Source organism: Dipodomys merriami, unplaced genomic scaffold (assembly GCF_024711535.1).
Source record: "Dipodomys merriami isolate MVZ:Mamm:240054 unplaced genomic scaffold, mDipMer1.0.p SCAF_6, whole genome shotgun sequence".
Taxonomy (NCBI): Eukaryota; Metazoa; Chordata; class Mammalia; order Rodentia; family Heteromyidae; genus Dipodomys; species Dipodomys merriami.
Window position 1 is genome coordinate 63,009,684 of NW_027206179.1, and position 26,215 is coordinate 63,035,898.

The 26,215-nt window shown below is 38.4% G+C and overlaps 1 protein-coding gene across 2 annotated transcripts; it reads left to right on the plus strand.

The window, feature by feature from the left end:
* The first annotated feature begins 1,367 nt into the window (after nt 1-1,367).
* On the plus strand, nt 1,368-25,993 carry Hsph1 (heat shock protein family H (Hsp110) member 1). Of its 2 annotated transcripts, XM_070003021.1 has the most exons (18): nt 1,368-1,697; nt 4,175-4,232; nt 5,774-5,914; nt 6,744-6,866; nt 8,302-8,401; nt 10,262-10,395; nt 10,764-11,008; nt 11,648-11,888; nt 13,638-13,744; nt 13,948-14,081; nt 15,873-16,081; nt 17,904-18,035; nt 20,984-21,121; nt 22,051-22,176; nt 22,804-22,911; nt 23,003-23,122; nt 23,704-23,865; nt 25,171-25,993. In XM_070003021.1, exons 1-18 carry the CDS (start codon nt 1,591-1,593, stop codon nt 25,375-25,377), a joined length of 2,592 nt encoding a protein of 863 aa, XP_069859122.1. In that variant the 5' UTR covers nt 1,368-1,590; the 3' UTR covers nt 25,378-25,993. The 2 variants fall into 2 exon arrangements, with proteins under 2 accessions (XP_069859122.1, XP_069859121.1); XM_070003020.1 differs by lacking the exon at nt 17,904-18,035 and having other exon boundaries at nt 1,506-1,697.
* The last annotated feature ends 222 nt before the right edge of the window (nt 25,994-26,215 follow it).

Genomic DNA, 26,215 nt, shown 5'->3' on the forward strand with positions numbered 1-26,215 from the left:
TCCATTTTAAACATGAGTTAAACAGAGCAGGTTAAGTAACTTGTCGGCCAGTCAAACCATCATGAAAACGCATCTACAATTTATGTAGAAAGCTGGGCTTTGGATTTGCCTTACATTTAACTTCTTGATGAAGGGGGACTGCCATACTCTTCACTGGGTGTCATTTTCCTAACTCTGTGTGACAACTCATTCCATTTATTCATTCACACTATAGGAACTATTCTCATTTCTATGGGTGAAGGTAAACTGCCATCTCAGGCAAACTTAAAAAATAATTTTTTTTTAAAGGATATAAAAGACTGGGTAATACCAGCAGCCCAGCTCTGTTTTTATTCCTCTGCTTGTCTCTCCACTGAACACTTTCCACGCAAAGACACCATAGCTGTATTCGACCAGAGAAGTAAAACACTACTAATTCATGGCTGGAAGTGGCAGGATTGGCGGAGACGCAGGATTGGAACAGCAGGGTTTGCTTTGTGCAGCCACACCAAACAAAAGCAGAAAGTGACACCACAAGCAGCGTTCCAAATTACACCGCAATTAGAAACCATTTTCCTTCAGGAAAGTCAGAATGCTTCAGTGGCTGGTGTAATCTAGATCACAGGAGCGCCTACAAAACTGACAAACAAACCAATAAGCAGACAAAGCCCTGGACCGAGCGGGGCCTTTTCCTGGGCGCTCCCAGGACAAAGCCAGGACCCAGCAGGCATTGCGGCCTGGCGGTCGGGTGGGGACTACATATTCCGGCATGCAGGGCTCTCGCGTCTCTCTCTTGGTTTGAACTATATACCCCGGCATGCAAGGCGGCCACATCTCCCGGGAGGACTACATTTCCCGGCATGCTCTCCACATTGCTGGAAGGGGACCTTCCTCCATCGGAGGGGGGATGAAGGGGGAGTGTCCCAAATGTGGGTTCTGTCTCCGTCAGATCAGCCTCCTTTAAGAGTTTAGGGGTCAGACGCCACCTCTCAGTGGCGGATCTTAAAGGTAGCGAATTTCCGAGTTCCTTGTATCCTGCGTCATTAAAAGAGGAAGGTTCCCGTGCGGGCGGGGACGGTCAGCCAAGCTATTTGAGCCAATGTCGTGGGAGCGGCTGTCCCGCTACCATGGCAACAAGGGCCTGGCGTAGCGAGTTGGGGCGGGGAGAACCATCCACCCATTGGGCAGCATCTTTCGAGAAGGCTCCAGAAGCAGGAAGCGGAAGTGGCACGTGGAGGGGCCAGTGGAGGCGCCGGTGAGTAAATGCCGCAGATTCTGGAAAGTTCTGATCAGTGCACTACATAAGGCAGGAGGATTAGGACCTCCCCTTTCTGGGTCTTTAGCGGAGCGCCGGTACCTGCGCCGGCGTGAGAGCGAGCGGATCGGAGCGAGGCGGTCAGCCCGAGCCGCAGAGCCACCCCGGGGCCGTCCTCTGCTGCCAGCCTCTGCCGTACCCCGCGGAGCCGGCGGCGCCGACAGCCCGCGCGCCCGCCCGAGTGCCAGCAGAGCGGCGGGACCCCGCGAGCCGGAGCCGGGCCGGCACCGGAGGCGGCCGCAGAGCCGGGAGCACGCGCAGCCAGACCCCAGCCGGAGGCGGACGGCGAGCCGGCCATGTCGGTGGTGGGCTTGGACGTGGGCTCGCAGAGCTGCTACATCGCGGTGGCGCGGGCCGGGGGCATTGAGACCATCGCCAACGAGTTCAGCGACCGCTGCACCCCGTAAGTGCCGTTCGTGCGTGTGTGTGTGTGTGTGTGTGCGTGTGTGTGTGTGTGTGTGTGTGTGTGTGTGTGTGTGTGTGTGTGTGTGTGTGTGTGTGTGCTGGGGGAGATAACGAGACTTGGAGATCGTGGGGACCCCCAGACCCGCGGGCTGGCCTCGGAGCACCGCGGCGCGTGGAGGCGGCGCGCCCCACCGCGGGGCAGCCCCGGGTGGGAAGGGTTTGTCGAGGGTGGGGGGGGGTACGGGGCAGGGTGGGCACTCGGGCAGGTCTGCTCCAGCGATCGGCTGCGGCAGAGCCCGCGACTTGGCAGCAGCAGCCGCTTCCTTCCGCGGCCGCCCCGGTGTCCCCACCCGGCCCTTCGGAGGGAGCTGTGGAGAGCCGCCCCCAGGGCCCCCTCCTTCCGTGCCGATCTTGGCGCACCGGGGAGCCTGGGCTGCCGAGCCCCCTCTCCCGACCCCTTCAATCCCCCCCCCCCCCCGCCGCTTTATTTTCCTTCTTCCGCATTGTGAATCTCCAAATGACTGGAAGCTTCTAGAGCCCGGGTGCTGCTCCTTGTGCGGGGAGCTGGCGGACTGTTGTTAGCGACCACAGGAAAGACTTCTAAGAAAGAGGAGTCATCTTTCTTAACCCTCTCTAACGTTGTTGATCATCGTATCCAAAATAATTGAGATGTAGACATCCTCCCCCCCCCCCCACTTTTTAATTAACTCATGGTAGGAGCCATTTATGAAGACCTAAGTTTATATTTCTTAATTTTGCAGCTTTAGAGAGACAATAAAAATGGCACTGTTGTGCCACTACTCCTAGAAGGATGTTGTCACTGATGAAATGAAATGTATTTATTCTGCAGCAGGAAGGGGGAAACACTACGAAACACCTTCTAGAGTGAGGGTTGTTTTCTGAAGAGAATATGCACAAACATACCTGCATGTCCACCGATGAAAACATTTGCTTATTTTTCAAGGAAATTAGGAGTTTTTCAACTGCCCAAGATGATAAATGTAAAGTGACCCCAATGGTGAATGAGCCTTACATAATTACCTACGTGGGGATGAGCATTAATGAAAGTGAATAGAAAAATCAGGAAAAAGCAAACATTGACAGCTAGTAATTACTATTCCCTGAGCAACCCACACATACACCTCTTTGCAAATACACCATGATCTGTTCTTTGGTAATGTTAAAAACTAATTAGAGGTTAGTAAGAAAGATGACCATCTTCTAAGCTTTTCCTCCATAGGTGCAGTTAACATCTCTGTTGTCTTTGCTCCAGTTAAAGGAAAAGCTGCTCCGGAGAGTAGGCAAAAGATTGTCTTATGTGAAATGGTGACCAGGGTGTGCAACTAAAGCCTGCAGTTTTGGCTCTGAAAGATGTGAGCTGGGGGTAGTATTTGCAAGTTTGAGAGTTGCTTTGGCTCCTAATTGTTATGTGTTCCAATTAATTTGACTGTCCCACTTGGAAAATAAGTAGACCCATTGTACAATGATTAGTTGATTTGAGCTTAAGATACTATTATTCCCTGTATCTTACAGATCTAGCTTCTGTTTGGCTTTTAGGATGCTGTTTAGCACCTCCTTCCATCTTCTAGTTCCAGAAGAATGTTTCTGTTACAACAGATTTAAATGTCCTCCGTATATTCCCATTTACTCATCTCTTGGACCTGTGGAGGAGTAAAACAAAATTAGACTAGATTTGGATTAGTAATGCACAATTGGATTACTGCTCTAATCTAAATCTTAATCACTACCTCCCCCTCAAAAACTTGCTTGATCTCTCTACTGTTACTATGCATTTCCATTTCCATTGCTCAGAAAGCTGTCTCACAGTTACAAGCCACTTGTCATCTGTCAGTGCAGATTAATGTAACTGATTATTCACTCTTCTCCCTCAGCATTTATATTCCGCTCTGCCATGACTTGTCCTGCATCATTTTTACTTGATTTTCTCTTCTGTGCTGGGGAGAGGCATACTTCAGAGGCATAACTTAGATAGATCCATTTGCTTGAGCTTACCAAAACCTTGAATTCTAAAGAGCAGATGGCATATGAGGACAAGAGTAGATGTGACAGTGACATTTAGCTTAGTACAGAGTTGGTAGCTAAGAGAGGTAAGTTATACCATATTTTTTGTTAGTCATATTTATAGTGCCAAGTTTAATAATAAATATCCTTTATAAGTATTCAAAGTATTTTCAGTATCTCATAATTGGAGACCTGGCAGATTATACCAGTACTTGAGGAATAGGGAAATGCCCCTTGAACCAGGAAAAGTCTTTTTTTGGGGTGATAGAACTTGCTACCTAGGTTGTATCTGGAGAGGGGTTAAGTATCTCTGGATGGATACCTAATGAAAGCTGTAGGCTTCCAAACTTGTCCTTTTAAGACATGTTTATAAGAATTTTCCTTTTGCACTTAAAAATGTGTGTATTACTGGTTTTTAACATTTTTGAAACATTTGGCTTGTATTTCTTTTAGATCAGTAATCTCATTTGGATCAAAAAACCGAACAATTGGAGTGGCAGCCAAAAACCAGGTATGTTCTCCAGAATTCAGCGAAGATTTAAAAAGGAAAAATCTCCAGAAACATACCAGTGTGTGAAGTATCTAAGCTTAGCTAATTTTGAGTCTTGAAAATGTGAATCAGATACTTATAAAACCCTTTTCTCTTTGTCTCCTCAAAAATCGACTTCATTTTTATTCTACCAACTTTTAATTTTTAGCATCTAATTTTTAATTTTTTTTCCTTTTTTTGGGTTGTAGGCCTGAACTCTGGGCCTGGGCGCTGTCCCTCAGCTCTTCAGCTCAAGGCTAGCACTCTACCACTTGAGTCACAGAGCCACTTCTGGCTTTTTCTGCTTATGTGGTGCTTAGGAATAGAACCCAGGGCCTCATGCATGCAAGCAAGCACTCTACCACTGAGCCACCTTCCCAGCCCATAATTTTTAAAAATTATATACAAGACTTGGAATTTTTCCATGTTCAGTTTCTCATGTTAATTCATTTAAAAGGCCTTCTTTAGAAGGAACTTTTAAAAAGGTCTGTGTTCAAAAGCTTTCAGGTTACTTAGTAATTGAAGTGAGCCTAGGCTAACTTTTTTTGTCTAGATCAGTGCTGTAAGATTAGAACTAAGAAAGCAAACTATTTTTTAAAATGTCATCTGTTTTTAGTGTGTCTACTGTTCATATGTAGATCTTATTTATGGCTCACATTATAATACTGTTGAATAGCACTTTTCTCAGTCCTTTGGGGATTGAGAAAAGAACTAACATGAAATGCTTTTAAGAAAGAAAATGAAAATTCATATAGAAAATACTGTTTAAAAGAAATAAAATTCTAAACCCTGAAATATATCCTAGTATTCTAACAGGTAAGGTTAGAAGCGATACATGACAAGGGAACAGGTAGGAGGACCAAAGAAGAAAAAGAGTTTCACACACTCAAAATGACTAGCTTAGAAAGGAGAGGGGCTTTGAGTGTATCAACAGTCCTAAAAGTGCTTGTGTTGGATATTGATAGCCTAGACCTAAATTTCTGTTGTAATTTTGTGGTTATGTTAGAAGAATGACTTGAAGCTCAGAGTTGGTTTGTAGATAGCTAGAGGAACTTCATCTCAGATTTTAGAAGTAATGAGAAATAGTTGATTTGTGTGAATTACTGGTACTGACAAGTTGTATTGTTAATCAAATAAGAAATAAATATTAAGCTGTTTAGTTTTAGTGACTTTAGCAGTCATAGCTTTTTTATATATGTGTGCCAGTCCTGGAGCTTCAACTCAGGGCCTGGGTGCTGTCCCTGAGCTTTCTCACTTAAGCCACAGCTCCATTTCTGGCTTTTTGGTGGTTAATTGGAGATAAGAATTTCAGGGACATTGCTCTTTGAGCGGGCTTTGAACATTATCCTCAGATCTCACCTTCCTGCATAAGTACAAATAAGATCTGTTTATTGATGGGAAATTGAGGGCCTCCAGGGAAGGTTTCTCTAGGGTTGGTTTTGAATTGTGCGTATGACCCTCTATAAAATTGCTAGAAGGTGGTAAAATTTGAGAAAATTTAAAAATCTTAACTTCTCTTGCAGCAAGTCACTCATGCAAACAATACAGTGTCTAACTTTAAGAGATTTCATGGCCGAACATTCAGTGACCCTTTCATTCAAAAGGAAAAGGAAAACTTAAGTTATGATTTGGTTCCAATGAAAAACGGAGGAGTTGGAATAAAGGTAATTCACTTGAGCCAACTGTGGGTTCTAATGGAATACTATTTACTTCATCACTGAAAAAGACAGCATCTTAATAAAACTTTAACTCAAATTTTCTCCTTTTATTTTTTTGGCAGGTTGGGGGGGACAGTACAGGGTTTTGAATTTAGGGCCTTGGACTTGCCAGACAAGTGTTCTGCTACTTGAGCCACACTCCAGCCCTTTTGCTTTTTAATTACTTTCAGATAGAGTCTCATTAACTTTTTTTTGGTGAGGGGAGAGTCTTACACTGGCCTTAAACCATAATCCCCCATATGTCTCATATGTAGTTGGGATTACAAGTGTATACCACCACACCTGGCTAACTGAAATCTCTTAATCAGTTCCTCTTCTCTCCCAGCTCCTTTTAAGGTATAGTAAATACAGATTATATGTCTCTGAAAGTTATCCAACTAATATATCCTGCTGTAACTTAAATTGTTTTCCAACTTTCTGGCAATTTTAAAATTTAGGTGTTTGATGATGTTTTTAACATCTAAATGGTATTCTTTACTAAAAGAAATATATGTTCCAAGACAGCCCACTTAAAGTTGTTTGCAGAGCAATAGTGTAATGATAATGAGAAAGCTTCCATTAACTGCTAGAGGCATTCTGGTCTTGTGATGAACACACAATAATACTTATTCCAGTGGTTATCTTGTAATGGAGATTTACTGCCTTCTATTGTGTTTTGATTGACAAGAGAGAAGTCTGTCCTAGCAAGATTTTGGGGAGGAAATTATGTACTTGTAGTTGAAGTTCCTTTAGCTTAAACTATGTATTTTTAAAAAACTTTTTTCCTCTACTGTAGGTGATGTACTTGGATGAAGAACATCTTTTTAGTGTGGAGCAGATAACTGCCATGTTGTTGACTAAGTTAAAGGAAACTGCTGAGAACAATCTCAAGAAGCCAGTAACAGATTGTGTCATTTCTGTAAGTAGAACTGAACAATGTAGTGTGCTTTAATCTGCCTTCTTTATATCACTCTGGTAATAGAAAGTATTGCATATGTGTAAGCTCTTTTCTTATCATAGACCAAAATTATATTAAACTGTATTAATAATGTTCCAGAGTTTCAGAGCAATTTGAGTGATATTTTTAGCCAGAAGCGGTTGCAGGTTCTTGACTGGAGGTAAAAACCTCCTGTGGGTCTTTTTTTTAAATGTTGATTGACTGGTTGCACCTGTCTGTAATCATACAGCTGGTTTACTTGTAAGCTTTTCACTGGTAGAGGAATTATACTCTCAGGTGAGAATTAGTGCTTTAGGAGTTTTTTTGGTACATTTTTTATTATAAAAAATGCTGTACAGAGGGGTTATAGTTACATGAGCAAGGTAATGAGTACATTTCCTATTGAGCATTGTTGCCTCCTTTGTTTTTCTCCTACCATCCCTTCATTCTCATCGCTACAACTACCCCCTTCCCAAATTATAAAGTTAATTTTTATTCAGTAGATGAATGGATCAAGAAAATGTATATAAAAACATATACAATGGAATTCTGTGCCTCCATCAGAAAGAATGCCATCACCCCATTTGTTAGGAAATGGAAAGACTTGGAAAAAATTACGTTAAGTGAAGTATCCCTTCAATATAACCTTTAAGGAAAAGTTAAAGAGATGTTGTGGTTTGAAAGAGGAGCAGGGACCCAGTTTTGTCCTTGCCTTGTCTCCCTGAAGACGCTACAAATACTTTTTAAAATTTTAAGGTCACTGTACAAAGTTTTCTCTTAGGTACTTTCAAGTTAAGTTATTTTGCAAATGTATTGTTGATATTTCTTTTTTTTTTTTTGATGAATGTCCTCCTCACTTAACATGTTAGAAGTCTGAATTACCTTACCTAGAAGCCTAAGTTGGTGCCTTCAGAATCATTATCCCTGAGCTTCTTCCTCTTAGGAAAATCAATAGGCTTTTCTAGAAAGTATTTTAAAAATCTTAGTTGACCTGCTGAATTACAAGGTATTCTGTTGTCAGTAATAAATGGAGAGGCATATGTAGAAGCAACTCTGTATTACCCATTACATTTTGACCTAGCATTAAAACTTAGTAATGTCAGTAGAAATTATTTTGTAAATTTTCTTTAAGAATAAGTCATTTTCATTTTTTTAAGTGAATAGCCCTGGTGACTTTTCATTTCAAGGTAAGTAAAACTGGGTTATAGTAATAATTAATTTACTACTGTAATTTTGACACAGTGGCTCCAAAAGTAACATTCTGAAAGTTAAGGAACTGGCTGAAACTAAGTCTAAAGTTGTTTCTTTTGGGAGAACTGGGGTAGGCACCTACTTCATTGAAGAATTGTAAATGTATTAGAGGTGATTCATAAGTATGTTGATGTTGTAGACAAGTAATTCTCTTTATTATTTCTAGGTCCCCTCCTTCTTCACAGATGCTGAGAGGCGATCTGTATTAGATGCTGCTCAGATTGTTGGCCTAAATTGTCTCAGACTTATGAATGACATGACAGCTGGTAAGAAGTGACTGTTATAAAACTATAGAGCTTACACACCGGTTATCCTTAAACACTTCATATGGAGGTAGAAATACAGCCTTTTAAAAAGTGTGCTAATTTCTGCCAGGGGCTGGCTGGTGTCTCATTCTTGTAATCCTAGCTGCTTGGGAAGCTGAGATCTGAGGAACACAATTGTAAGCTAGCCTGGGTGGGAAAGACTGTGAGATTCTTCAGTTAAAAAAGGTCAGAAGTGGATGTGTGGCTTAATGATAGCTTGCTAGCCTTGAGCAAAAAAGTTAAGGGACAGTACCCAAACCCTGAATTCAGACCCTAGTGCCAACACAAAAAATGAACTCTAATAGAAGTTTGTTAGCTTTGAAAACAAAAATTTCACCTCTGTACGTCCTTCTCTTTAAGAAATGGTATATTGTCAAATGTCTGAATGTTTTCATTAGCAATCTGTTATTCATATATTTTCTTACTGGGTTTAACTTCATATTTCCTTCTAGTGCTCTTATAGTTAAGAAACAGATTTTTCCAAATTCTGTAGTTCTTGAGTATCACAATTACCTTGACTATAAAATTCATTTTGTTTAAAATTTTTCTGAATTATAGTTAGACGTTGACTTCATCGAATACTGATTTTAGCCTATACTACTTAACAAGTCAAGTACTATATGTTAAGTACTGTTATATAGTGATGAGTAAACCACTCATTATTCTTGCCTTCTAGAATTCCAGGTAAACAGAAAATTAGGAGAACCTGAGTTCTTAATTCTGAAATGTTTTTTCATTATGTTTCCGTTAGGTTTTTTGGTTTTTGTGGGGGCTTGAACTAAGCCTGGCACTATCCCTTAGCTTTTTTGCTCATGTTTATATATGTTCAGAAATATATGTTCACAAAAATACGAGACTCTTTAAAGCTTAGGGTATTTTATTATTTTATTTTATTTTTATTTTTATTTTTTGGTCTCTTGTGGGGCTTGAACTTATTATGGCTTGGGTACTTTGCTGAGCTTTTTCACTGAAGGCTAGCATTCTACAATCACTTGGAGCCACAGTGCCACTTCCAGATTTTCTTTGATTTATTTTTATTTATTTATTTATTTATTTATTTATTTATTTATTTATTTATTTATTTATTTTGGGGTCCAGTCATGGGGCCTGAACTCTGGGCCTGGGCGCTGTCCCTCAGCTCTTCAGCTCAAGGCTAGCACTCTTCCACTTGAGCCACAGCGCCACTTCCGGTTTTTTTCTTTTTTGCTTATGTGGTGCTGAGGAATTGAACCCAGGGCCTCATGCCTGCAAGGCAAGAGCTCTACCACTGAGCCACCTTCCCAGCCCTTGATTTTATTTTTTGTGATACTGGGCAATTGAACTTGTATAGCTGGTATTTTATTTACCATTTGAGCCATACTTCCATCTCTGCCTCTTTGTTGGTTATTCTGGTATCAGACAGTCTTGGATTTTTTTCTGCCTGTGCTGTTGTCAAACCACCACCCACCAGATCTCAGCCACCCAAGTAGCTAGAATTATAGTTGAGAGCCACCAGTGCCTGACAAGGGCTTACATCTTTACAAAAAACAAGAGAGGAGGGAAGGGTTCTGCAATTGTTATGTTACAATTTTCATTTTGGGGTGTCATAGCTGGTTGTGTAAATATGTATAATATTTAAGTAAATACTGTATAATGAGCCCTGTAGCATTTGTGACCAGGGAAGTTTTGTCTTACATCTCTTGGTATGTTGACAAATGATAGAGCATTGTTCTAAAGTAAAAAAGAAAAGGATAAGTATCACCTTTTTTGCATGTGTAATTGTATGTGACAAAGAAATTTCCAAGAAAATGTGATCAATAAAAACAACCTTCTATTTTGTAGTTGCATTGAATTATGGGATTTATAAGCAGGATCTTCCAAGTCCAAATGAGAAGCCTCGGGTAGTGGTCTTCGTGGATATGGGACACTCGGCTTTTCAAGTGTCTGCATGTGCTTTTAACAAGGGAAAACTGAAGGTAAAGTCATATTGGCACTAGGAAGTGTTAGTTGTGACTTAAACCTAGTGAAAGTTAGACTCCTATTATTAATGAAGGGCTGTAGGTAAAGATGCTGACAAGAATTGTTGCTAACACTGATCTATGTGAATTTGGTGTGACTGTCTTAGAATGTTCCTTAGGGTTTTTTTTTAGGAAAGTAAAAACATTTTAATGTTCTGTGTTATCATTAAAAGTCAAAATTACCAACTTGGGTTTCATGTTACTGCATTTTAAATAGAACTTGTGCGCCTATTAGGCTTCCATTGTTTGAGTAGCAATAACTAAGAATATAATTACAAATATGATTGGAAAAAGTTTCTGAGTCTCTGTTGTTTTGACTAATTTAGGTTCTGGGAACAGCTTTTGATCCATTTTTAGGAGGAAAGAACTTCGATGAAAAGCTAGTGGAACATTTTTGTGCAGAGTTTAAAACCAAGTACAAGTTGGATGCAAAATCTAAAATCCGAGCACTCCTTCGTCTGTATCAGGAGTGTGAAAAGTTGAAAAAGCTAATGAGTTCTAATAGCACGGACCTGCCACTGAACATAGAATGTTTTATGAATGATAAGGATGTTTCTGGAAAGATGAACAGGTGTGTCTTCATGCTGCAATTTAAGTAAATGAAACTTGTCTCTGAAAACAGAGTCAGATGTCAGTTTCAGCCCAGTGTTGTAACTCTTGGATTACATTACATTACATTGTGTGCTGCCTGCCTATGGCTTGAGAGACCACTGCTTATCACTGTTAGAATTTTGGGGCACATCTGTGACCAAGCCATAGATAGATAGATAGATAGATAGATAGATAGATAGATAGATAGATAGATAGATAGATAGATTCTGCTGTTTTACTTTTTAGTATTTATTTCTGGGCCAGTAATTGAGTAATAGTTTCATAGGGATATTTTTAAGTGTAATATACAAATAAGCCTGGAAGTAATTAAAGATCAAATCCTGTATTACAATACAACATGTGGGAGGTAAAATGGTGTCTGACTATGGAAATGATTTTATCTAGTAATAGATTTGTCTCACCCAACCCCTTTCTGCACTTTTAAAATATATTTACCAGAAACAAAAGTTGAAGCTATAAAAGTAACTTGCTCATGTGGGATCATGTCTGAGCTGGGAAAAATAGTTCACTGAGTTAAGCCTTATTTTGAGAAAAATATAATCAGGATACTAGTCATAAGCTGATTCTAATTTATGAAGTGTTTGTCTCATTTGCTTAGATCACAATTTGAAGAACTCTGTGCTGAACTCCTGCAAAAAATAGAAGCACCCCTTTATTCATTGATGGAACAAACTCAGCTACAAACTCAGCTCCAAGTTGAAGATGTGAGTGCTGTTGAAATAGTTGGAGGTGCAACCCGAATTCCAGCTGTGAAAGAAAAAATTGCCAAGTTCTTTGGAAAAGATGTTAGCACCACACTCAATGCTGATGAAGCAGTAGCGAGAGGATGTGCACTTCAGGTACCCTCAGTTCTGCTTGCTCTCTTTTGGAGATATCCCCTAAACAGCTTCTACTTTGTCATCCTGGTGGTGGCTGTCACTTGCTAATTGGATTATAAAGGAGGTTACTCAAACAGTCCGGGAAGGGAGAAGGAAATCTTGAAGACAATAAATAGAAGATTAAGACTATTAAGCTTAAGTTCCTGAAACTGGTATTACATTAGGCATGATTCTGAGATCATAGAAAACCCAACCATAAAGCACTAATGAGCTCTGGTGGTAGTAGTTACCATGCAATATGAATGAGTGAACTAGGGTGGTACTAGAGTGATGGAATTGATTTGAAGAAAAGGAGTTATGAGCCAGGCACCAGTGGCTCATGCCTGTAATCCTAGCTACTAAGGAGGCTGAGATCTGAGGATCTCAGGCAAGAAAGTCTGTGAGACTCTTATCTCCAATTAACAATTAGAAAACCCAAAGTAGCACTGTGGTTAAGTGGTACAACACTCACCTAGAGCTGAAGAGCTGAGGGACAATGCCCAGGCCTAGAGTTCAAACACCATACCAACAAACAAAAAAAAAAAAAAAAGAAAAGAAAAGAAAGTAAAGGATTATGAATGTTAACAAATGGCTTTAAAAAGTAAATCCTCCTTCCAGGCCCAAGTTCATGGCCACACTGCTCATCAGACAAGGTTATCCCAGAAGCATAAAGTTAGTTTGGTGAAGTAAAAGCACCAACTCTGGAAGCTGTAGAAAGTTTAGTGTATATTGGAGAAAATAGTTGATTATGACATTTTCATTAAGTATGTAATGTTCTTTGTATTTTATCTTCCTTATTACATTTATATCCCTCCTTTTGTCCCCTTCCTATTTTCTAGTAGTTCTTTTGTGGAGTTTTAAATTATTTTTCCTTCATAAGGGAATATATGTCCTTAAAAATCCTTTAAATTCCACGTAATGTTGAGTTTATCATTTCTTCAAAAATAGAACTAATTTTGGCCTTTGTTTTGAATACCACTCATCAGATGACTTGACATATTCCTTTCTTGATAAATCTATTCAGTTCCTGATCAATTTAGTGGTTTTTATATTCCCAATCTAAATATGAACTCTCTCCTTTGTCTGTAGTATGATGCCTGACTCAATTTTGAATTTTCCAGTGGTTTTGACTCAAATTGGAAATAAAACCTTGGGCTTTACCCTTTTAGGTTCAACATTTGAAGAGAGATAAAGACAGAAGTGTTTGTAGATGTCTGTCTATCTATCTATCTAGTACACATACATACATGTCTGAAACTTTATGTTGACTAAAAATCATTGTCATAAGATTATGTTATTTATGTGGCTAGTGATTGGAATAGTATTTAGGCAGCAGATATTTTTGTTGGTGGTGGTCAGGGGGCTTGAACTCAGGGCACTGCCCCTGAACTTTTCAGCTCAAGGCTAGTACTTTATGACTTGGAGCCTCAGCACCACTACCAGTTTTCTGGTGGTTACTTGAAGATAAGAGTCTCACGGACTTTCCTGCCTGGTCTGGCTTCAAACCATGATCCTCAGATTTCAGCCTCCTGAGTAGCTTGGATTAACAGGCAATGAGCTATTAGCACTTGGCTCACCAGATTCTTTATATTTGAGATGACATATGTTATAAGCAGTTTTTAAAATTTTAGTTTAAGTCTGCCCCCTCATTAGAATTTATTTATGCTATATAACAAGTAGAAATTAGTTAAGTGCTTATGCTAATCTTTATAATGTATGTATTTTTTTAAGTGTGCAATTCTTTCTCCGGCATTCAAAGTTAGAGAATTTTCTGTCACGGATGCAGTTCCTTTTCCAATATCTCTGGTCTGGAACCATGATTCAGAAGACACAGAAGGGTATGTAGCAGAAAATTACTTGTCTTTACTATTAAAATCAGTTTTTATGGTAAAATGCTTCCTGAGTTTTTCAGCTACCAAACCTATCATATATTTTAAATGTTGAGATGGAATTGATCATTTTTTTAGAATGTCCCTTTTCTGTTTGTTTGGTATTGAAAGATTAAGTACTTGATCTATATTGAATGTCTTTTCTTCTCTAGTTGTCATGAAGTATTTAGTCGAAACCATGCTGCTCCTTTCTCCAAAGTTCTCACCTTCTTTAGAAGGGGGCCATTTGAGCTTGAAGCTTTCTATTCTGATCCTCAAGGAGTTCCATATCCAGAAGCAAAAATAGGTAAGAAATTATTAGTTAAGTATATTTTGGGTTTTGAATTAAGGACTTACCATTCATTGTAGAAACTCAGAATTGTTTTCTTGGCAATGCTGAGTAGTATCTAATTCACTATGTGTTTGTAACAATGGTGACATAGAAATCTCTTTATTCATTTTATTAATTATTACTTTGGTCTCTATAGATGAAGGGATCTGCAAACTTTGCTGTTAATTCTAAGTAACGTGTTTAAGATCACTTCCTTTCCTGTTTTTTTTGTTGTTACTGTGTGCTGCCCACTCTGGGCTTTCACTTGGGGCCTTGCACATTCTCCTTGAACTTTTAGCTTGAAGCTAGTGCTCTAACACTTGAGTTGCAGCACCACATCTGTGTTTTTGTGATTTATTGGAGATGAATCTCAAGGACTCTCCTGCCTGGTCTTGTTTCAAAACTCTCAATCCTCAGATCTCAGCCTCCTGATTAGCTGCAATTACAGGAGTGAGCCACCATTGCCTGGCCTGACTACTTTTAATGTTCACCTTTCTTTAGATAAGATGTTATTTCAAACCTGACTCAAACCACCATGAAAATGCTTCACAGGTCAACCTTTGTATTGTACCTTTTCCTTAAGGAACAACTTGGACATTTTGATAACATTTTCCATCCACTTCAGCTAACAGTAATTCTCCTCTGTCTCTCTGTCTCTCTTCCAACCCCCTCCCCAGACTAGATTTGCCAGTATTGCCTTTTTTCTTTTCTCATTTTCTTTCTCTTCTTGTTTCTCTCTTTTCTTTTCCTTCTTTAACATTTATCATGAAGTTAATGTAAGAAAGTAGTCAGAAATTTCTGAATGGAAAATTGTAAGGTTTTGGTAGGTTGAGTTCTATATAGTAGTTCTCGTGTATAAAATAACCATTAGTATTACTTCCTGAAGTAGTAGTTTTGAGAAATGATCAAGATCTAGTCCAAGATCAAGATCTTTAGTTTTGAGAGGTGATCAAGATCTAGTCCCAGGATCAAGATTTTTAACTGACCTGGTAAATAAAATCTGTAACTTGCTGTGTGTTTATGTAGACAGCATCTTAAATACAAGGCTGTTAAATATCATAATACTTTGCACATAATAAATTTATATTACTTTTGTTTAGTGGTGGAGGTCACTAACTCAACTCTTGTTTCTATGGTAAGTCATCATTATAAAGAGTGAGGAAGCATAGGTGGCCTAAATAACATGTAGAACATCACAGTCAGGATTCAAGTATTACTATTTGCAGTATTATTTAGTGACACTGTGGAACTGTTCTGTCGCCAATAATAGTGTCAGGCATTGATAAAATTTTATCTTTTCTATTTAAAACATGATTGAAAACACTTTGGTTATTCAGTCAGAAGAATAATATTCCGTGAAAGACGATATAGGATTAAACTTCAACATTTGATGGATATCAAATACTTAAGACTTGCTAACAGATTTCCACATCAAGTGTGTGCTCATCCATCTGGAGAAATGATAGGAAGAGGCAGAGATTGCTTTCTATTGGATATTATGTACAGTTCTTTCTAATGCATAGTAGTCACAAAAGTACTTTGGTTTTTGAAGGCTTTTACAACATACTGACTAAAGCTAGTGAACTGTAAAGTTAGTGCATATTTGTAAGTTTACTCTGTAAAGAATTATATTTATGGTATCCACTAATAGAAATGGGAAGATTTTGCAGTACTAGCAAGCTTTATTAACATTTATATGTTTCTTATTTGTTGTCTTTATAGACATTTGGAATCAAATCTAAAATTGCCAGTTTTGTTTTGTTTCAGGCCGCTTCATAGTGCAGAATGTTTCTGCACAAAAAGATGGAGAGAAGTCTAAAGTCAAAGTCAAAGTGCGAGTCAACACCCATGGCATTTTCACCATCTCCACAGCATCCATGGTGGAGAAAGTCCCAGCGGAGGACAGTGAAGTGTCTTCTGTTGATGCAGATATGGAGGGTTCAAATCAGAGGCCACCAGAAAACCCAGACACTGATGTAAGTTAGGGGATAAATCTTTATATTGATACATAGAATTGACTTTAATTCTCAGCCAGAGGAAATGGGGTATGGAGTGGTTAAAATATTTTTCTTTTTAGGTTATTTTTGTCAATTTTATGTGGTGGTAATAATACTTTCCAGTTAATAACAGTATATAGGAGTTTAATGTATTGTGATTAAATTGTGTGTAACTGAATTAGACTGATACGGCTTAATTACAGTAGGTAAAAAGTTTTTGCTCTTTTGGGGGAAAGATTAGAACTACTTGGTGATTTATTAAGCCTGATTAATTTTGTGAATTGTCTGTCTTAATTACAACTACAGGTTATTTCTGGGGTATAATCACATGTAGCTTAAGTGAAGAGATAGGCAGTTCAGTGTTTCAGTGAAGGTGAGTGTTAGTGTTACTGTTAATAACACTGAAGCCCATTACCATTTTTACCCTTGGTTTTATTTTCATCTAGAAACTTCACAGCAATGATTTAAATGGCTAGTATTACATACTTCTTAGTGTCTCTTGGATATCAGTAATGCCTTCTCAGTCTACTTTTTTAAAGCTTATAAAGAAAAATATAAAACAGGAATAGACAAAGAGTTTTTGGTTAACTTAAGATTTTTAACCTTCTCCCAAGGATAGGAAAAGATTATGGCAAGTGCTGATTTATTGGGGCTGTGGGCTACTAAGGAAAGATCAAGGAAACCATTAGATAAGGTTTACTTTCTTTCCCTTTTGTTTTTGGCAGTATTGGGCTTTGAACCCAGGGCTTTCACGCTTGTTAGGCAGGCATTCTACCTCTTGAGCCACACCTCCAGCCCTCTTGCTCTGGTTATTTTTGAGATAGGTTCTTGCTTTTTGGCTTTGGCTGGACTAGATTATGATCTTCCGATTTATACTTCCCACAATAGCTGGGGTAACAGATATGCACTACCATACCCACCTTTTTTTTGTTGAGATGGGTCTTGTAAACTTTTTTGCCCTAAGTTGGCATGGAGCTACTCTCCTCCTTATCTTAGCGCCTCCCATAACTGGTATAACAGGACTGTGCCACAGTGCCTAGCTATTGGATGAGTTAGGGTCTTACGAGCTGGACAACAAATTGGGTATTCCAGATCTCTGCCTCTCCAGTAGTCTTCCAAATTGAGTGTACTATCTTTGATGCCTTATAACTTTAAATTTATAAAAGTAGCTAGGATGATAGGTATGAGCTACTGACACCAGGCTGCTCTCCTTTTCTTAACTTGGTTTTCCATCAGCATCGTTTAACATGTACCATTTGTTCTTTATCCTGAGATCTTTTAAGTTATAAATAGCTGAATCACAAAATGAAAATGGGCAGAGAGCTGCTCAGATATCTATAACTAGAGTGATAAACTCCAGAGCATCTGAAAGTTGGCCATTTTTGGTAACTGTTCAGTAAATCATTGTGGAGATGGTTGATAGGCATGATGACTGCCTGGGAAAACTAGGGTTTATATACTTGGTTCCTTTCTGGGATAGTAATCTATTCCTGTGCTTTCAATGTCTGCCCAAGGGTTGGAAAAGTTTCTTAAGGGGAGATCCTGATTATCTCATCAATCACATACTTACTTTTGTCACTTAACCACATTAACTGCTCTCCTTCACAGGATTTCTTACAGGTTTAAGAGAATCTAGGGGTTTTCAAGTGTTTTACATTCATTTTGTTTTTAATCAAGTATCTTTCTTGCCCACCTACTAAGATTTCAGAAACTTAGTACTGTCTTTGGTGCCCTATAACTTTTTAAATTCATAAGAGTACACCTGCTTTCTACATCCTTTGTGCCTGGGCTTTCATTTCAGAAAAATATCCAGCAAGACAACAATGAAGCTGGAACTCAGCCCCAGGTACAAACTGATGGTCAACAAACCTCACAGTCTCCCCCTTCATCTGAACTTCCCTCAGAAGAAAACAAAATCCCAGATGCTGACAAAGTGAGTGCCTCTTCCAGTTCATTCCATTGGACAATGTTACAACGTATTATCATTAGTGGTATTAAATCTATAGACTCAAGAGCAAGCTCCAAGTGATTTTATCCTATGTAGAATTTTTTGTTGTTCATTTTCTATGTGTTACTCAACTAAAACCAGTTAGAAATACTGAAGCTCAACCAAAGGAAATTGAATACCTTGCTCTTGACCTGAAAGTGCCTCTTGATTAAATGCCATATGAGTAACAAGAGCCTAATGCAAAAGCATTTGTTGTCTTCTAAAGGGCAGAGATACCTGCTAATGCCAGAGGCAGAAATAGACCTGGTACCACTTGAGTTAATTAGATGATAAATACATGGGCTATAGGAGTTCAGTAAGCTTTTTCTCCTTTAAAGTCACCTGTCATATTTAGGTCAATTAATTATGATAACCAGATGGTGTTTCAAAATAATTGTTTCTTTGCCTTGTCCCATAGCAGATATTAGAAGCTAAATAAAATTGTGGTATTGTATCTTTTGACAAATACAATTCTAACCAGATCTTTATAAAGCTCATGGCCAGATGGATATTGAGAGTTTCCCATTGCCCATTGTTCCTGCAGATCACCCTGTATTTCATAAATGTTCTGTCTCTTAAAGTTGCATGCAGATTACTAACCTGCCTTTGAGCTTTGGTTTTCACTCACATCTGAAGATAGGGTTCGTTACCATAAAGCATATTACAGAGTTGTTGATGAGAGTCAAGGTGAATTTTACATTACGTAAAACTTGCAGGTTTTCATTTGCTTGTGTCTTGTTGAATTGTATGGGGACTCAATATGAGCTGTGGGTCCTGATTGATTTCTTAGGTATCTCTTCACTTTCTCCTTCTAATGGGAATTATGTGATTATGGTAGTCGTTATTTGGAAAAATAGGTACTTCATTTCCGTATTTAACCCCCTTATAAGTTTAGGGTTATCAGTCTTGGCTGACAGTCCCCATAACTGTCTTAAAACCTGACCCTGGGTAGAAACTCATGTTCATAGTTTCAGATAGAACCACTAGGCTCAGCTCTTTAACTCTACATGTTCTCTTTTGGAGGGTTTCTCATCCATGTCAAAATACCATTTTGTGGCATATTGGTTTAATTTTGTGCTGCTTTGTCAGAATGCATATCATCATCCTTTTTTAAAAAATTAGTTTTTAATTATCTTTAGATAGTTGTACAGAAGTGTTTCAGTTCATCATGTCAGTTTATGAGTACAATGTATTTTGATCAGTATCACCCCTTCCATTGTTCTCCCTGTCCATCATTCTTTTTGTTCAAGTATCTGTTGCACTCGTGTCTTGCTAAGTGTCATCTGATACATTTTTCTTTCCTGTGGATCATGCCTTCAGAGCATGCATACTCCATTGCATGATTCTTACACGGTACCTTAGAAAAGAGGAAGGAGACCCTAAGAGACTACAGGCTAGCTGATCTCCAGTGATACAGCATGTAGCACTTAAGATAGAGTTGTGATTCCTTATTAAAGCAGAAATACAAGTTTGGGAAGCACAGTCCAGTGTGTAATTTAAGTCAAATTGTTGAACTTCTGTAGTCTGCTTCTTCAATAGTGTCTAGAATTGTTATCCTGTATAACTCCAATTGCCCATAGCAGTGATGGTTGTGCTTCACAGGCTAATCTCATACCATTTTGACATCATAGTCAGAATACATGTTATTATGCACCTTGTCATTACCATCTAATCTGTTTTATAGCTCAGTCTCCTAAATTGTGTTGTCATTTGTGCTAGGAAATGTGCCAGGAACTTGAAGAAGGGGAAATACAGAAAAGGCTTAGAAAATTCAAGGCTGTAGGAGATCCTTCTTGAGCCCTGTATTTACATATTTTGAAAAGCCTACAGTACATTTTGAATATCCTTCATTCATCAAACTTGGGTCCAGAAATGTTTTGACTTGGTATTTTTAATTGGAGTATTTGCATAAACATCATAAAGCAAATTGGGAATGGGAAGCAAGTCTAAACAATAAATCATTTGTTTCCTTATGGGTATACTTTATATGCATAGCCTGGAGGTAATCTTAAACTATTTATAATGTGTTTGTATTTTAACTGTGACCTATCCCATGAACTCAGCTGCATGAACTCAGCTGTGGAATTTTCCACTTGTGGTATAGGCATTGTATATTTCAGATTATAGAGTATTTTAAGTTTTCAGATCACTACCTTAAGAAAGATAGTATCTATTGTCTTTTTTGGAGACAGGGTTTTATGTAGTGTATGCTGGCCATATAGTCCAGTCTGACCTTGAACTCAGTCCTTCTAAGTACTAGGTATAAGCATCTGCTACCAGGTACAGCCATCTTTTATTTCTTCCCAATTTGCAAAAGTTACTTATGAGAAATGTCAAGATGTAAAGGCAGGTGGTAGAAATGCTGTATTTGTTCACACAAATATTCAGTCTCCCAAGTTTAATAGGAATTTTTTTAACATTTACTGTGGGGCTAATTGAAACCAAAGTATGTGTTATACAGAAATATATAAACATGTGTGTGTGTGTGTGTGTGTTAAGAATTGAGTAAATCCTAACAGCTTCAGTGTTGGTTTCAGATTCTAGGATAAAGGTATGGAATTTGGAATTTTGACTTGGTATTCACAAAGATGCTTAGTATAATTAGAAAGTAAAGGCTTATGAAGAAAAACATAAGCAGAAAAGATATTAGGTCTAGTAGAAAAGAAAAGAAGAGAAAAATATGCTGGTGAATTGATAAGGGAAGATAGGACATATTGAGGTTTAATTGCAGCCCTAATTTAAAATGGAGAGTGGGGAATTAGGAGATCTTAGGTGGTTTTACTTCAGTTTAGGGATTTACTTTTGTCTTACATCATCAGTAAGTAATGATAGATACTTTTTTTCTCATGGATTGAGAATTTTCCCCTTTTTTTCTTTAAATCTTCTTTCCCAAGGCAAATGAAAAGAAAGTTGACCAGCCTCCAGAAGCTAAAAAACCCAAAATAAAGGTGGTGAATGTTGAGTTACCCATTGAAGCCAACTTGGTCTGGCAGTTAGGGAAAGACCTGCTTAACATGTATATTGAGACAGAGGTAAGTATTTTAAGTATTTTTGTTTTGGAGTATATTTAATTCTGACATATTTCTAATACATAAAGTGACTATAATTCTTCATATCCTAATAAGTTTTACCAGTTTTTGCATGTCTGAGAAATCTGTGCTGTAGATTGTTCTGCTTGGTATAAAATAACCCAAGTTCTTCTAAAGAAATTGTGATGGTATGTCTAAGCAGAGCACAATGGAATCTAGGCAACTCAAACTATTCCTATGAAAAGCTGAGTACCTGTGACCCATGTCTATAGATAGTCCTAGCTTCTCACAAGGCTGAGGTTTGAGAATTAAGGATCAAAACCAACCTAGGCAGACAAATTTTTGAGATTCTTACCTCTAGTTAACCAGCAAAAGCCAGAAGCAGAGGAATGGCTCAAGTGGTTAGAGCACTAGTACTTAACAAGAATGTGAAGGAAGCCCTGAGTTAAAAAGCCCCAGTACCAGCACACAAAAAAATTCCTATTAAGTTATACTTCTTTTTAGTTTGTAGAAAAATAGATGAAGTAATTGAGATTCTTCTTTTTTTTTTTTTTTCCTGCTACTGGGGGTTGAACTCAGGCCAGGGCCTCTCATGCTTGCTCACTTGGCTGGCAGAAGAGTGTAAGACTTCATCTCCCATCATGAATATCCCAGTCTTAGCCTCCCAAGTATCTAGGATTATAGGCATGGTCACCAGCACTCAGCTAGTCTTTTCTTATTTAATATTAAATCCAAAATGTGAAATACTTAAAATGAGAAGATAACACAACTTTCACCTGTGTATTTATTGAAGGAACAACTGTATAAATAGTCTTATGAAATAGAAATTAAACTTAACACTAATTTTTTATGTGATCATTTTTTTTTTTAACATTCATGTCTAGTGGAAATTGAGTTTGCTTTTGGAAGTAATGTTTACTGTTTCCTAACAGGGGAAGATGATAATGCAGGATAAATTGGAAAAAGAGAGAAATGATGCTAAAAACGCAGTGGAGGAATATGTGTATGAGTTCAGGGACAAGCTGTGTGGACCATATGAAAAATTTATATGTGAGCAGGTATGACTTAAAGGTTTCTTATTTAGAATCTCATAAATGTTTAATAAAATTTGACATGTATGCCTTTTCTAGATTATTTAACTTGAGGTTTTTGAACACATAATAGTTGGGAAGTAGATATTGTATAAACAAAGCCAAGAAAGAGGTTCATTTAAACTCAGGTTAGGAGTTGTGCTAGTCCTGAGATTCTTGGCTGTCTAACCCCTGCGCCTGATGCGTGGTGTTCAGTGAGGGGTTGTCAATTTGAGTATGTGCCCTTTTGGTGTAATTGAAATGTACATAAGAGAGGAACGTAAGCTCTAAATCCATAACCAAAACATTTCAATATTGTGATTATTCAGAATTGGATTTCTAAGATAAAATATTCTAAGTCAGGAGCAGTATAACTACGAACGTTGAAATGTTTCCCTGTTAACAAGACAGGGAAGCCACAGACAACTAGCCAGTCCCTTGTGTAAAAGATTATATAGAACAAATTCGGAGAATGTTAGAATTATCAGTGAAGAAAATCCAGCTTGATCAGTGCCTTCCCAGGACAAGATTAGCTATTTTTTTGCAGCTTCTTTGTTTTGTTATAATAACTACTGATGAAAGATTGCCACTAATCTTGTCCTGTTTGGTGTGTAGGAACACCAGAACTTCTTGAAGCTCCTCACAGAGACTGAAGACTGGCTCTATGAAGAAGGAGAGGACCAGGCTAAACAGGCATATGTTGACAAATTGGAAGAGTTAATGGTAGGCTTTTCTCTTCCTAAAGAGTGGTATGGTATTTTTAAATTGTAGACTTTAAAACATAACTGTAACAATTTACTACATTTGATTTTAGAAAATTGGCACTCCTGTTAAAGTCCGATTTCAAGAAGCTGAGGAACGGCCCAAAATGTTGGAAGAACTGGGACAGAGGCTGCAGCACTATGCCAAGATAGCAGCTGACTTCAGAAGCAAGGTAGTTGTGTGCACAGTGAGGAGTCAGCTTAGATTTTAATAGCCAGCATTTCGGTTCAGAAGTTTTTTATTGTGAATAATTTTTTTTTTTTTTTTTTTGGTTGTGGGGCTTGAACTCTGGGCCTGGCTCCTGTCCCTCAGTTCTTCAGGTCAAGGCGAGCACTCTACCACTTGATTTGGCTTTTTTTTTTTTTTTTTTTTTTTGTCGGTCGTGGGGCTTGAACTCTGGGCCTGGGCGCTGTCCCTCAGCTCTTCAGCTCAAGGTGAGCGCTCTACCACTTGAGCTACAGCGCCTCTTCCACTCTACCACTTGAACCACAGCACCACTTCTAGTTTTCTGGTGGTTAATTAGAAATAAGAGTCTCATGGACTTTCCTTCCCAGGCTAGCTTTGAACTGTAGTCCTCAGTTCTCAGCCTCCTGAGTACAGGATTACGGGTGTAAGCCACTGGTGCCCAGCTTTGTGAATAGAAATTCTTAAGGAAGTTTTAGTATTTGATACCAGAGGTACACTTAAACTTTATGGAAAGTTGGGTGAACTAGTAAACTTAAGTATTCTTTTTTTTTTTTTTTTTCTGTTTAGGATGAGAAATACAACCATATTGATGAATCTGAAATGAAAAAGGTTGAAAAGTCTGTCAATGAAGTGATGGAGTGGATGAATAATGTCATGAATGCTCAGGCTAAAAAGAGTCTTGATCAGGATCCAGTTGTACGTATTCATGAAATAAAAGCAAAAATCAAGGTGAGTGATACTTTTGACTACTGTATTCTCTCTCATGAGCTCAACTGAAAATTATTTGAGCCTGCTTTGTAGGTAGCTATTTCCCCCATAAATCTTACCTCATCCTTATTAAGACTTAACCTGCTTATTCATTTATTAAGACTGACTGTCTTCATTCATTATTACTATATATTATGAAATACAGAAGGCCTCCCTTGTAAGTTTAGATACCTATTTATTCAGTTCAGCAGTATGTTTGTTTGGCTCATTAGCTGTTCTAGGGAATACATACTTTATATAAAAACCAAAGCCCCTACCCCTGGGAACTCATATTCTCATGGAGGGGGGGAGTCCAGCCACACAAACAAGTGTGTGGGACCTGTATCTGATGGGGAAAAAATTCACATAGGGTAAAGGTTTAGAGTGCCTAGGTGGTTATTTTTACTGGGAAAGGCTTTGCTGCACATATGAGAAGAAAATAGGGCTGGGCTTTTTGTCTGGGATAATACTCAGCATAGTGAATAGAGACCAAGGGAAAGCAGAGCTTTTTAGCTACTTTTTTGTTTGTTTGTTGGTTGTGGCGCTGTCCCACAGCTCTTCAGCTCAAGGCAAGCGCTCTACCACTTGAGCTACAGGACCACGTCTGGTTTTCTGGTGGTTTATTGGAGATAGGAGTCTCACGGTCTTTCCTGCCTGGGCTGGCTTTGAACCGAGATCCTCAGATCTCAGCCTCCTGAGTAGCTAGGATTACAGGTGTGAGCCACCAGAACCTGGCTTTAGCCACTTTTTAAGATTTAGGCTCAAACAAACCTATTTTTCTTCATCTCTGAATCACTTTCTTTGTTCTATAATATTGGAATAATAATTCTTTAATGTTGTGAGGACAATCAAGACACTATTTATAAATACTATCCACGTCTGAATCCTAAAAAAATAATTTCCTTTTTTTTTTTTTTTTTCTGGGCTTGGGTACTGTCCTGCGCATTTTAGCTCAAGGTGAGCACTTTACCACCTGAGCCACAGTGCCACTTCGGTTTTCTAGTGGTTTATTGAAGATATGAGTCTCATGGACTTTCCTGCCCTGACCAGTCTGGCTTTAAACCGTGATTCTCAGATCTCAGCCTCCTGAGTAGCTAGGATTACAGGTGTGAGCCATCAGTGCCTGGCTCTTAACTTTTCTTTTAATCAGGCTTCAGGCTATGGTTTGGGGCAATGAGGAAATGGAATTTTTTCATTGATGTATGAAGGGAGTTAGTAGAAAAACAGTCAGATGTGAGGAAGTAGTTGGAAATGAACTGATGGGTCTGAGTTAATCTGTTTTCTTAGGAATTGAACAATACTTGTGAACCTGTTGTCACACAACCCAAACCAAAAATCGAATCACCTAAATTGGAAAGAACTCCAAATGGCCCAAATGTGGACAAAAAGGATGATGATTTAGAAGACAAAAATAATTTTGGTGCTGAACCTCCACACCAGAATGGCGAATGTTACCCCAATGAGAAGAGCTCTGTTAATATGGACTTGGACTAGAAGACATTAAGTTGGCTTACTCCTTCAATCAATGAAATATTTTTGCCATAGTATGTGATTCTACATAACAGACTGAGACTATTTATATTTTCTTTTTTAAGGATGTCTAGAAATTTTGTGTACTATATGGAAACTGAACAAAGCTTAAGTCTGTAGTCTTTGTGATAAAAAGGGAAGATTGCCTTGGTAACTTTCAGATTCCTGTGGAATTGTGAATCCATACTGAGCTTCTGTGCAGTATCACCATTTGCATCACTGAGGATGAATTAATTCACTTTTGTTTTTGGAAACAAACTATACTGCTTGTTCAAGAAGGTTGTGGTTAAAATCTTTTAAACATTTGTTCTTGCCAAGGTAGTTTTCTTGCATTTTGCTCTCCATTTCAGCATGTATGTGGGTGAGGATGTTTATCAACAATGCTAAGTCTGGTTTCAAAAGGGCTTTCAAAAATTAATTCTGTCCAATAGAATGATTTTGCTTTCATATTAAAATTTCAGTGAGTGAAACAGCTAGTGAAACTGTTAGCATGCAGACAAAACTAAAATTATCTCATTATACCATATGCACATTTGTCATGTAAAGATGTGACATGGAATAAACGGTGATCCTGTTGTAACTGATTGTGTGAACTTCATGAGCTTTAAAATAAAGTTCATCCTATGGTGTCATTTCTAAACTGTTGGTTTTCACATTGATTTAAAGATGGGACTGGGGAAGAGGAATCAATTATTGTAGCAGAAATGAAGTTACTTATGAAAATCGCTTTTCTAAATGAAAGCCACTTTTTCCTGAAAAATGGTTGAATGCATTTCAAACTATTTTCAATACAAAGTAGATG